Here is a 13096-nt window from a genome sequence, read left to right on the forward strand (position 1 = left end):
GCTTTTGTCCATGTGGGTGGCAGCCTTGTCACAGATCGAAACTGAAAGTTAACGTGTGTGTTGAGCGCTGTACTTGTGAGTACTGTAAGTCATCGCTATCGGTTTTCAGTCATTATCTGTATCGGCTTGAAATCAAATCATGTGCATGCCTAAAACTTTATTAGCAGTTCACACATTTCCAGATTCTACACCCCCCCCCAAAAAAAATCCCATTTATTATTCATATTATTATTCCTCTGCAAAATGTTGAACTTGACCAAGAATCCTTAAATGTAAAAAATAAAACATATCCCAGATTACCTAAAATTCTCAGTTTTCCTGGACATGTTTCCCTTGAAAATGAATCGGCCATTTTTCGAATTTGCACAATTTACCTAAATTCTTAACCCATTCAAACCACACGCTGCTCTCACCTTGGATCACAAAACTCCCATTTTCCAAACTCTAAAAAATTCCTGGAATTTCCACAGCCCTATTTTCACTTTTCCCGGAAAGATTTCACATTTTTCAATCATTTTTTGACCTTCAAAACTTTCCCCTTAGTTGGGTCAACAAATACTCTTTTTTTTCTCCGTACAAATTCACGTTTTTTCTTGAAATTCCAGGAATTCCAAAATACTAATTCTCAAGTCAAACTGTTACTAAGTCAACATTTTTCAATCGATTCCAGAATTTCCAACACCAACCCATTCATATCATCTAGGACCATCGTGTTATTATCAATGTTTCCAAAATTCCTACATTTCTAGGAAATTCCCATTCAAAATAATTGACACATTCATAGTTCCACAGAGCTCTGAATTTTCCAAAATGTGCGGCATTTTTAAATCCAATTCCGAGTTTTCAACCATCCACACACACATTATCTCCCTTGTATCGAATGCAAAACATGTTTCCCCTTCCCCCAAATTCCTGGTTTTCCTGTAATTTCCCGTAATTTTCTCCTTGTTGACAATAAATGGGCATTAAACAATCTACTCCATATCCCAGGTTTCTTAACCGATTTGAACAGTTCCAACATCCACACTCTCCACTCACCCTGGACAACATTTTACAAGTTAAAAAAAAATCTGGAATTTCCAAAGCCCTATTTTCAATTCTTCCTGGAAAGTTTCCCCAGTCCACATCTTTCAACCATTGACCTTCAAGACATTCCTCTTAGTTGGGGCAACAAATGCTTTTTTAATACAAATTCCACACATTTTCCAGGAATTCCTAAATACCTTTTCTCAAGTCAAACTGCTACTCCGTCAACATTTTTCAACCGATTCCAAAACTTTAGGCACCAACCCGTTCACAACATCTAGGACAATTGTGCTAGTATTGATACCTTCCAGAATTCCATTGATATCCCAACATACCAACATTTCCAGGACATTCCCATTCAACTGAGCTGACATATTCATAGTTCCACAATACAGTTTGCACCGATTTTAAACCCGATTCCGATACTACTCCTCCCATATATTGAACACTTAACATGATTTCCCTTCACCAAAATTCCAGATGGTCCCAGAATGTTCTGCCCATTGCCACTGACTGGGAAGTATACAATCTTCTCCATTTCAACCCATTTGAAGGCTTCCAACATCCACTCACACAAACTCAACTTAACTTTGGTTTCCAACTGCTTCTTTCTTGTCTGCATGGAAGGAGCGAGGAGTGAAACCCTGAATTTTGGTAGCAACATTGAGAAGATGAAACACTGCATCTTGTCCTGAAGTGTGGCGGTCCTTTGGAGGCCGAGCCCACTGGCTGTGGGAGGGGCTGCAGTTGAGTAATGGTCCCGGCTGGCAGTAATTGAGGGGTGCATGTAAGGGATAGGCGGGCGTCACTTTAACATGTGCACAAAGTGACGTCCATAAAGCTAATTGGCTTTCAAGCATTGTCCACGGGAGCAGCAAATCTTATTAGTTGTGAGCCACATCATGTTCAGGCATCAATCAATCAATCAATTATTGGCCTTTGCAGGGCCCAGCACGTATGATCTGGATTGATGCTTGACTCCATAGAAGCTTTAAAGTGCACTTGACCAAATGAAACGTCTTTTCATTTATCTCCATGCTGCAAACACCTGCTGTACGCCCATCACCCTCTCACCACGTTTCTCAGGTCCTTAAGGATTTCACATTTGGAAAAGACATTCCGCTTCCAGGGAGTTTAAAGCACTTGGAGAGAAATTGGACCAAACCCTTTTTTAAAAACCTGCAAGTTTTTGTTGGGAAAAATAACATCTTTGTATTCTGTGATCTTCAAGTTGAACACCTTAGTCATCCTTGATCAACATGGAATGTGTGACAAATACCAGCCACACATTCAAAGATGAGACATAAATGAGTGACAAATACCAGCCACACATTCAAAGATGAGACATAAATGAGTGACAAATACTAGCCACACATTCAAAGATGAGACATAAACAACAAGATGGTTATTGCAGCCATACCAGACTTGACTGATGCTCATATTTCCAGGGGTTTGTGAATGCACCTCACTGCTCATGACCAGGAAGTGTTGTGTCGCTATTGCTGAGGCTACTGGCTAGCACTGCTGTTAGCGTCATGTTGGCATGAGGTTAGCGTGTTGTTGAAGTGATGTTGGCATGATGTTAGCGTGTTGTTGGCATGATGTTGGCATGATGTTGGCATGATGTGTTGTTGAAGTGATGTTGGCATGATGTTAGCGTGTTGTTGGCATGATGTTGGCATGATGTGTTGTTGAAGTGATGTTGGCATGATGTTGGCATGATGTGTTGTTGAAGTGATGTTGGCATGATGTTGATTATGTGTTGTTGCCATGGTGTTGGTACCATGTTGATTATGTGTTGTTGAAGTGATGTTGGCATGATGTGTTGTTGAAGTGATGTTGGCATGATGTTGATTACATGTTGTTGCCATGGTGTTGGTACCATGTTGACGGCGTGTTGTTGAAGTGATGTTGATTATGCGTTGTTGAAGTGATGTTGGCATGATGTGTTGTTGAAGTGATGTTGGCATGATGTGTTGTTGAAGTGATGTTGGCATGATGTGTTGTTGAAGTGATGTTGGCATGATGTGTTGTTGAAGTGATGTTGGCATGATGTGTTGTTGAAGTGATGTTGGCATGATATTGGCATGATGTGTTGTTGAAGTGATGTTGGTACCATGTTGATTATGTGTTGTTGAAGTGATGTGTTGTTGAAGTGATGTTGGCATGATGTTAGCGTGTTGTTGAAGTGATGTTGGCATGATGTGTTGTTGAAGTGATGTTGGCATGATGTTGATTACATGTTGTTGCCATGGTGTTGGTACCATGTTGATTATGTGTTGTTGAAGTGATGTTGGCATGATGTTGATTACATGTTGTTGCCATGGTGTTGGTACCATGTTGACGGCGTGTTGTTGAAGTGATGTTGATTATGCGTTGTTGAAGTGATGTTGGCATGATGTGTTGTTGAAGTGATGTTGATTATGCGTTGTTGAAGTGATGTTGGCATGATGTGTTGTTGAAGTGATGTTGATTATGCGTTGTTGAAGTGATGTTGGCATGATGTGTTGTTGAAGTGATGTTGGCATGATGTGTTGTTGAAGTGATGTTGGCATGATGTGTTGTTGAAGTGATGTTGGCATGATGTGTTGTTGAAGTGATGTTGGCATGATGTGTTGTTGAAGTGATGTTGGCATGATGTGTTGTTGAAGTGATGTTGGCATGATATTGGCATGATGTGTTGTTGAAGTGATGTTGGTACCATGTTGATTATGTGTTGTTGAAGTGATGTGTTGTTGAAGTGATGTTGGCATGATGTTAGCGTGTTGTTGAAGTGATGTTGGCATGATGTGTTGTTGAAGTGATGTTGGCATGATGTTGATTACATGTTGTTGCCATGGTGTTGGTACCATGTTGATTATGTGTTGTTGAAGTGATGTTGGCATGATGTTGATTACATGTTGTTGCCATGGTGTTGGTACCATGTTGACGGCGTGTTGTTGAAGTGATGTTGATTATGCGTTGTTGAAGTGATGTTGGCATGATGTGTTGTTGAAGTGATGTTGGCATGATGTGTTGTTGAAGTGATGTTGGCATGATGTGTTGTTGAAGTGATGTTGATTATGCGTTGTTGAAGTGATGTTGGCATGATGTGTTGTTGAAGTGATGTTGGCATGATGTTGTTGTTGAAGTGATGTTGGCATGATGTGTTGTTGAAGTGATGTTGATTATGTGTTGTTGAAGTGATGTTGGCATGATGTGTTGTTGAAGTGATGTTGGCATGATGTGTTGTTGAAGTGATGTTGGCATGATGTGTTGTTGAAGTGATGTTGGCATGATGTGTTGTTGAAGTGATGTTGGCATGATGTGTTGTTGAAGTGATGTTGGCATGATGTGTTGTTGAAGTGATGTTGGCATGATATTGGCATGATGTGTTGTTGAAGTGATGTTGGTACCATGTTGATTATGTGTTGTTGAAGTGATGTGTTGTTGAAGTGATGTTGGCATGATGTTAGCGTGTTGTTGAAGTGATGTTGGCATGATGTGTTGTTGAAGTGATGTTGGCATGATGTTGATTACATGTTGTTGCCATGGTGTTGGTACCATGTTGATTATGTGTTGTTGAAGTGATGTTGGCATGATGTTGATTACATGTTGTTGCCATGGTGTTGGTACCATGTTGACGGCGTGTTGTTGAAGTGATGTTGATTATGCGTTGTTGAAGTGATGTTGGCATGATGTGTTGTTGAAGTGATGTTGGCATGATGTGTTGTTGAAGTGATGTTGGCATGATGTGTTGTTGAAGTGATGTTGGCATGATGTGTTGTTGAAGTGATGTTGGCATGATGTGTTGTTGAAGTGATGTTGGCATGATGTGTTGTTGAAGTGATGTTGGCATGATGTGTTGTTATAGTGATGTTGGCATGATGTGTTGTTGAAGTGATGTTGGCATGATGTTGTTGCCATGGTGTTGTTGCCATGGTGTTGGTACCATGTTGACGGCGTCTTGTAAGCGTCTTATTGGGGTCTTGGTACCATGTTGATGACATGTCAAAAGCATGTTGATACCATGTCGATCTCATGTTCATGGCATGATGATACCATGTTGATGGCATGTTGAAGACATGTCAATGGCATGTTGATACCATTTCGATCTCATGTTGATACCATGTCGATCTCATGTTCATGGCATGATGATACCATGTTGATGGCATGTTGAAGACATGTCAATGGCATGTTGGTACCTTGTCGAATTCATGTTCATGGCATGATGATACTATGTTGATGGCTTGTGCAAGACATGTCCATGGCATGATGATACCATGTTGATGGCAGGTTAAAATGTCGATGACATGTCAATGGCATGTTGATACCATTTCGATCTCATGTTGATACCATGTCAATGGCATGTTCATGGCATGATGATACCATGTTGATGGCATGTTGAAGACATGTCAATGGCATGTTGATACCATTTCGATCTCATGTTCATGGCATGATGATACCATGTTGATGGCATGTTGAAGACATGTCAATGGCATGTTGATACCATTTCGATCTCATGTTCATGGCATGATGATACCATGTTGATGGCATGTTGATACCTTGTCGAATTCATGTTCATGGCATGATGATACTATGTTGATGGCTTGTGCAAGACATGTCCATGGCATGATGATACCATGTTGATGGCAGGTTAAAATGTCGATGACATGTCAATGGCATGTTGATACCATTTCGATCTCATGTTGATACCATGTCAATGGCATGTTCATGGCATGATGATACCATGTTGATGGCATGTTGAAGACATGTCAATGGCATGTTGATACCATTTCGATCTCATGTTCATGGCATGATGATACCATGTTGATGGCATGTTGAAGACATGTCAATGGCATGTTGATACCTTGTCGAATTCATGTTCATGGCATGATGATACTATGTTGATGGCTTGTGCAAGACATGTCCATGGCATGATGATACCATGTTGATGGCATGTTGAAGACATGTCAATGGCATGTTGGTACCATTTCGATCTCATGTTCATGGCATGATGATACCATGTTGATGGCATGTTGAAGACATGTCAATGGCATGTTGGTACCTTGTCGAATTCATGTTCATGGCATGATGATACTATGTTGATGGCTTGTGCAAGACATGTCCATGGCATGATGATACCATGTTGATGGCAGGTTAAAATGTCGATGACATGTCAATGGCATGTTGAACGAAAACAAGGTTGATGGAGACAAGGACCAAAGGGGTCCAGGGTCTAGTGGGTGGTGTAGAAAACAAGGTTGATGGAGACCAGGACCAGAGTGGTCCAGGATCTAGTGGGTGGTGTAGAAAACAAGGTTGATGGAGACAAGGACCAGAGTGGTCCAGGATCTAGTGGGTGGTGTAGAAAACAAGGTTGATGGAGACCAGGACCAGAGTGGTCCAGGATCTAGTGGGTGGTGTAGAAAACAAGGTTGATGGAGACAAGGACCAGAGTGGTCCAGGATCTAGTGGGTGGTGTAGAAAACAAGGTTGATGGAGACCAGGACCAGAGTGGTCCAGGATCTAGTGGGTGGTGTAGAAAACAAGGTTGATGGAGACAAGGACCAGAGTGGTCCAGGATCTAGTGGGTGGTGTAGAAAACAAGGTTGATGGAGACAAGGACCAGAGGGGTCCAGGGTCTAGTGGGTGGTGTAGAAAACAAGGTTGATGGAGACAAGGACCAGAGTGGTCCAGGATCTAGTGGGTGGTGTAGAAAACAAGGTTGATGGAGACAAGGACCAGAGGGGTCCAGGGTCTAGTGGGTGGTGTAGAAAACAAGGTTGATGGAGACAAGGACCAAAGGGGTCCAGGATCTAGTGGGTGGTGTAGAAAACAAGGTTGATGGAGACAAGGACCAGAGTGGTCCAGGATCTAGTGGGTGTTGTAGAAAACAAGGTTGATGGAGACAAGGACCAGAGTGGTCCAGGGTCTAGTGGGTGGTGTAGAAAACAAGGTTGATGGACACAAGGACCAGAGGAGTCGAGGGTCTAGTGGGTGGTGTAAACCTGACCAAGTGCTGCTTGTCTCTGCAGAACCAGTCCACCTTACTGCTGTGCTGACCTGTACTCTCTGAAGACAGGAGAGATGGTCAAGTCCATCCAGTTCAAGACCCAGATCTATGATCTGCACTGCAACACTCAGTATGTCACACTGTCAACACTGCACTCTACTCTACTCTACTTACTTCTTCATCTCTACTCTACTTACTTCTTCATCTCTACTCTACTCACTTCTTCATCTCTACTCTACTCACTTCTTCATCTCTACTCTACTCACTTCTTCATCTCTACTCTACTTACTTCTTCATCTCTACTCTACTTACTTCTTCATCTCTACTCTACTCACTTCTTCATCTCTACTCTACTTACTTCTTCATCTCTACTCTACTCACTTCTTCATCTCTACTCTACTTCCTTCTTCATCTCTACTCCACTTCCTTCTTCATCTCTACTCTACTCACTTCTTCATCTCTACTCTACTTACTTCTTCATCTCTACTCTACTCACTTCTTCATCTCTACTCTACTTCCTTCTTCATCTCTACTCTACTTACTTCTTCATCTCTACTCTACTTACTTCTTCATCTCTACTCCACTTCCTTCTTCATCTCTACTCTACTCACTTCTTCATCTCTACTCTACTTACTTATTCATCTCTACTCTACTTACTTCTTCATCTCTACTCTACTTACTTCTTCATCTCTACTCTACTTACTTCTTCATCTCTACTCTACTTCCTTCTTCATCTCTACTCTACTTACTTCATCTCTACTCTACTTACTTCTTCATCTCTACTCTACTTCCTTCTTCATCTCTACTCTACTCACTTCTTCATTTCTACTCTACTCACTTCTTCATCTCTACTCTACTCACTTCTTCATCTCTACTCTACTTACTTCTTCATCTCTACTCTACTTACTTCTTCATCTCTACTCTACTTCCTTCTTCATCTCTACTCTACTTCCTTCTTCATCTCTACTCTACTCACTTCTTCATCTCTACTCTACTTACTTCTTCATCTCTACTCTACTTACTTCTTCATCTCTACTCTACTTACTTCTTCATCTCTACTCTACTTACTTCCTTCTTCCTGTCTCTTGTACTTCCTTCTTCCTGCCAGCATCCTGGCAGTCAGCCTGCAGGAGAAGATCGCAGCGTTCGACAGCTGCACTTTCACCAAGAAGTTCTTTGTCACAAGTAAGTTGGTTGTCACTTTCTCTCAATGCACCGCAACACTTCATGTCCTCCACCTTCTAGCATGTACATCATACACAGTCTGCATGTACATCATCTACAGTCTGTACATACATCATACACAGTCTGTACATACATCATCTACAGTCCACATGTACATCATACACAGTCTGTACATACATCATCTACAGTCCGCATGTACATCATACACAGTCTGTACGTACATCATCTACAGTCTGCATGTACATCATACACAGTCTGCATGTACATCATACACAGTCTGTACATACATCATCTACAGTCTGCATGTACATCATACACAGTCTGTACGTACATCATCTACAGTCTGCATGTACATCATACACAGTCTGTACGTACATCATCTACAGTCTGCATGTACATCATACACAGTCTGTACATACATCATCTACAGTCTGCATGTACATCGTATACAGTCTGCATGTACATCATACACAGTCTGTACATACATCATCTACAGTCTGCATGTACATCGTATACAGTCTGTACATACATCATCTACAGTCTGTACATACATCATCTACAGTCTGCATGTACATCATACACAGTCTGTACATACATCATCTACAGTCTGCATGTACATCGTATACAGTCTGCATGTACATCATACACAGTCTGTACATACATCATCTACAGTCTGCATGTACATCGTATACAGTCTGTACATACATCATCTACAGTCTGTACATACATCATCTACAGTCTGCATGTACATCATACACAGTCTGCTTGTACATCATACACAGTCTGTACATACATCATACACAGTCTGCATGTACATCATACACAGTCTGTACATACATCATACACAGTCTGCATGTACATCATCTACAGTCTGCATGTACATCATACACAGTCTGTACGTACATCATCTACAGTCTGCATGTACATCATACACAGTCTGTACGTACATAATCTACAGTCTGCATGTACATTGTATACAGTCTGTACGTACATCATCTACAGTCTGCATGTACATCATACACAGTCTGTACATACATCATCTACAGTCTGCATGTACATTGTATACAGTCTGTACATACATCATCTACAGTCTGCATGTACATCGTATACAGTCTGCATGTACATCATATACAGTCTGTATGTACATCGTATACAGTCTGAAGTTCTCATCAGACTCATATAACTTAGTATATTCAAACCTTAGCATGCTAAAAAAAAAAAAATATTAGCATCCTAACTTTTTCAGCAAATTTTACATTTGTTTCCCTACTTCAGCAGCCATTTACCTTGGACTCATATAACTTGGTGTGTCCGAAACATGCTAACTGTTATCATGCTAACGTTATCATGCTAGCAAGCTAACATTAGCATGATAACCTTTTCCAGCTAATTTGACTTTTTTCTACTTTACTTCTGCAGCCATACCACTTAGTCATATAACTTGGTATGTGAAACATGCTATCTGTTAGCATGCTAGCAAACAAACATTAGCTTGCTAACTTTTTCAGCTAATTTTACACTTTTTTTTCCCTACTTCCACAGACTTAGTCATATAACTTGGTATGTGAAACATGCTAACATTGTTACAAATGGTAAATGGTTGTACTTGTATAGTGCTTGTCTACCCCTTTTTAAGGAGCCCAAAGCGCTTTGACAGTATTTCCACATTCACCCATTCACACACACATTCACACACTGATGGTGGGAGCTGCCATGCAAGGCGCTAACCAGGTCCCATCAGGAGCAAGGGTGAAGTGTCTTGCCCAAGGACACAACGGACGTGAGTAGGATGGTAGAAGGTGGGGATTGAACCAGTAACCCTCAGATTGCTGGCACGGTCACTCTACCAACTTCGCCACGCCGTCCCAACAATAGCACACATGCTAAGTGTTAGCAAGCTCATTGTTAGGCCATCTGTGTAGCTCATTTTGTAGAGTTGCACCTAAACCTCAAGGGAGTCAGACACTCGCCACCATCTCAGAAGTACGCCGGCTTCCAGAGGTTGAAGACACAGATAGTAGGCCCTTCAAAATGTTCTAGTCGGTGTGTTAACCAGGGCGTTGTTTGAACTCACACAAATGCAAGTCAGACCTTTGGATAAAACCCAAGAAATATTTCCTCACTTTTCATATATCTGAGCTTCTTCAATCTAAGGTTCTCCATTGGAGGTTGATGAAGGTTCCTTGCAGTCCCAGGAAGAAAAGCAGACATGATTGCCAGGCAGCTGCTGTCATTGACTGCAATAAAGGGACTTTAGCGTCTGCTGTCTGCCTCTCTTCCCTATCAGCGTCTGGCCAGCAGGAAGCAAACATCCTCAACAGTTATTAATTGTCTCTGATTGTGCAACCTCCAACTGCTGGAGCTGGGAGACCATCTTCCTGTAAACATGAACTTCAAACACTTTTCATGCTTTCTGAAAGATTTCTCCACAGTAAATGCAAGTTAGGACTCGTCGGTCATCTTTACCGCGGCCTTATTGGGACAGAATAGAAAGAAGCGCATAAAGAAGATGAACATACACATCAGGAGTGTGTACTTGATGTATGTCATCCCCCCAGCAAACATAGAAGCCAGCACTCTTGATCTCATGGACACAACTACGTAGACAAGGTGGTAGACCTGCACAAAGGTGGTAGACCTGCACAAAGGTGGTAGACCTGCACAAAGGTGGTAGACCTGCACAAAGGTGGTAGACCTGCACGAAGGTGGTAGACCTGCACGAAGGTGGTAGACCTGCACAAAGGTGGTAGACCTGCACGAAGGTGGTAGACCTGCACGGAGGTGGTAGACCTGCACGAAGATGGTAGACCTGCACAAAGGTGGTAGACCTGCACAAAGGTGGTAGACCTGCACGAAGGTGGTAGACCTGCACGAAGGTGGTAGACCTGCACAAAGGTGGTAGACCTGCACGAAGGTGGTAGACCTGCACGGAGGTGGTAGACCTGCACGAAGATGGTAGACCTGCACAAAGGTGGTAGACCTGCACAAAGGTGGTAGACCTGCACAAAGGTGGTAGACCAGCACAAAGGTGGTAGACCTGCACAAAGATGGTAGACCTGCACAAAGGTGGTAGACCTGCACAAAGGTGGTAGACCTACACAAAGACTGTAGACCTGCACAAAGGTGGTAGACCTGCACAAAGATGGTAGACCTGCACAAAGGTGGTAGACCTGCGCAAAGGTGGTAGACCTGCACAAAGGTGGTAGACCTGCACAAAGGTGGTAGACCAGCACAAAGGTGGTAGACCTGCACAAAGGTGGTAGACCAGCACAAAGGTGGTAGACCTGCACAAAGGTGGTAGACCTGCACAAAGACTGTAGACCTGCACAAAGATGGTAGACCTGCACAAAGGTGGTAGACCTGCACAAAGATGGTAGACCTGCACAAAGGTGGTAGACCTGCACAAAGGTGGTAGACCTGCACAAAGGTGGTAGACCTGCTCAAAGGTGGTAGACCTGCACAAAGACTGTAGACCTGCACAAGACTAGAATGGGCTTCAAGACCAAATGCAGTTGAAATAAATGAGTAAAAAGTCAATAATCAAAGTATTTATTGTAAATAAAGTCATGCAGACACTTCTAATATTTGACAGTTCCTTTACTTTAGGACACTTATGTTCCAGTTTCTTACACATTTTCATCAACGTAATAAATTTGATGAGAATTAATTGATAAATTAATTCTTAGTCTCAATTCAATTTTAATTCATCTTAATAATCTTAATAATTTTTACTAGTATTAATTAATTAATTCTTGATCATTTATTCAATTTAATTAATGTAATAAATATGATGGGAATTAATTGATAAACTAATTCTTAATTAATTTTAGTCTTAATTCAATCCTAATTAATCTTAATAATCTTAATATTTTGTATTAGTATTAATTAATTAATTCTTGATTATCTATTCAATTTAATTAATGGAATAACTGTGCTGAAAATGTCATCAACTTAATAAATGTGATGAGAATTAATTGCACCGTTTTTTTATCATGAATGATTAGTTTTTTTTGAGGTTGCAAGTGATAAAGTCTTATTTAGTCAAACGAAATGTAAAAGTGCATCAATAATCCATTTTAAGGGAATGCTAGCTCCTGAATTGGAATAATATCATGAAAAATGTGTAATGAAACATCTATGTTCTCTTTACACGTGTCTAGATGCTGGACTACAAGACCTCTTCTTACTACCTTTGATCTATGCTTTGATGTTAGCCTTAATCCTGCTTTACTGCAGCGAGACTAGAGGTGTAGTACCAGTACTACAGTAGTAGGTGTAGTACCAGTACTACAGTAGTAGGTGTAGTACCAGTACTACAGTAGTAGGTGTAGTACCAGTACTACAGTAGTAGGTGTAGTACCAGTACTACAGTTGTCATGTGGACATCTCACTGAAGAGAAGTTGGCGTGCAAGACTTGTGATGATGACCACCTCCATTTCTACTCCTTTTAAACCATTCTTCTGGCTTCTTTCAGGCTGCTATCCCTCACCTGGACACAATCTCAACCCTGTGGCCCTGGGCAGCCGCTGGCTAGCCTACGCTGAGAACAAGGTACAACACAGCAATGTACACACATGTACACAAAACAAGGTACCACACAGCAATGTACACACATGTACACAATACTTGGAGACATGTACACAAAACAAGGTACCACACAGCAATGTACACACATGTACACAATACTTGGAGACATGTACTCAATACAAGGTACCACACAGCAATGTACACACATGTACACAAAACAAGGTACAACACAGCAATGTACACAAAACAAGGTACAACACAGCAATGTACACACATGTACACAATACAAGGTACAACACAGCAATGTACACACATGTACACAATACAAGGTACAACACAGCAATGTACACACATGTACACAA

The 13096-nt window shown here is 41.4% G+C and overlaps 1 protein-coding gene across 1 annotated transcript in view; it reads left to right on the forward strand.

The window, feature by feature from the left end:
* Positions 1–13096, forward strand: part of bcas3 (BCAS3 microtubule associated cell migration factor) — a 262841-nt gene that overhangs the window by 40165 nt on the left and 209580 nt on the right. Inside the window, exons 8-10 of the mRNA XM_061919330.1 lie at positions 7044–7151; positions 8130–8206; positions 12682–12758. Of these exons, the coding sequence (XP_061775314.1) occupies positions 7044–7151; positions 8130–8206; positions 12682–12758 (262 nt within the window). The remainder of the gene's footprint in view (positions 1–7043; positions 7152–8129; positions 8207–12681; positions 12759–13096) is intronic.

Source organism: Nerophis ophidion, linkage group LG13 (assembly GCF_033978795.1).
Source record: "Nerophis ophidion isolate RoL-2023_Sa linkage group LG13, RoL_Noph_v1.0, whole genome shotgun sequence".
Lineage (NCBI taxonomy): Eukaryota > Metazoa > Chordata > Actinopteri > Syngnathiformes > Syngnathidae > Nerophis > Nerophis ophidion.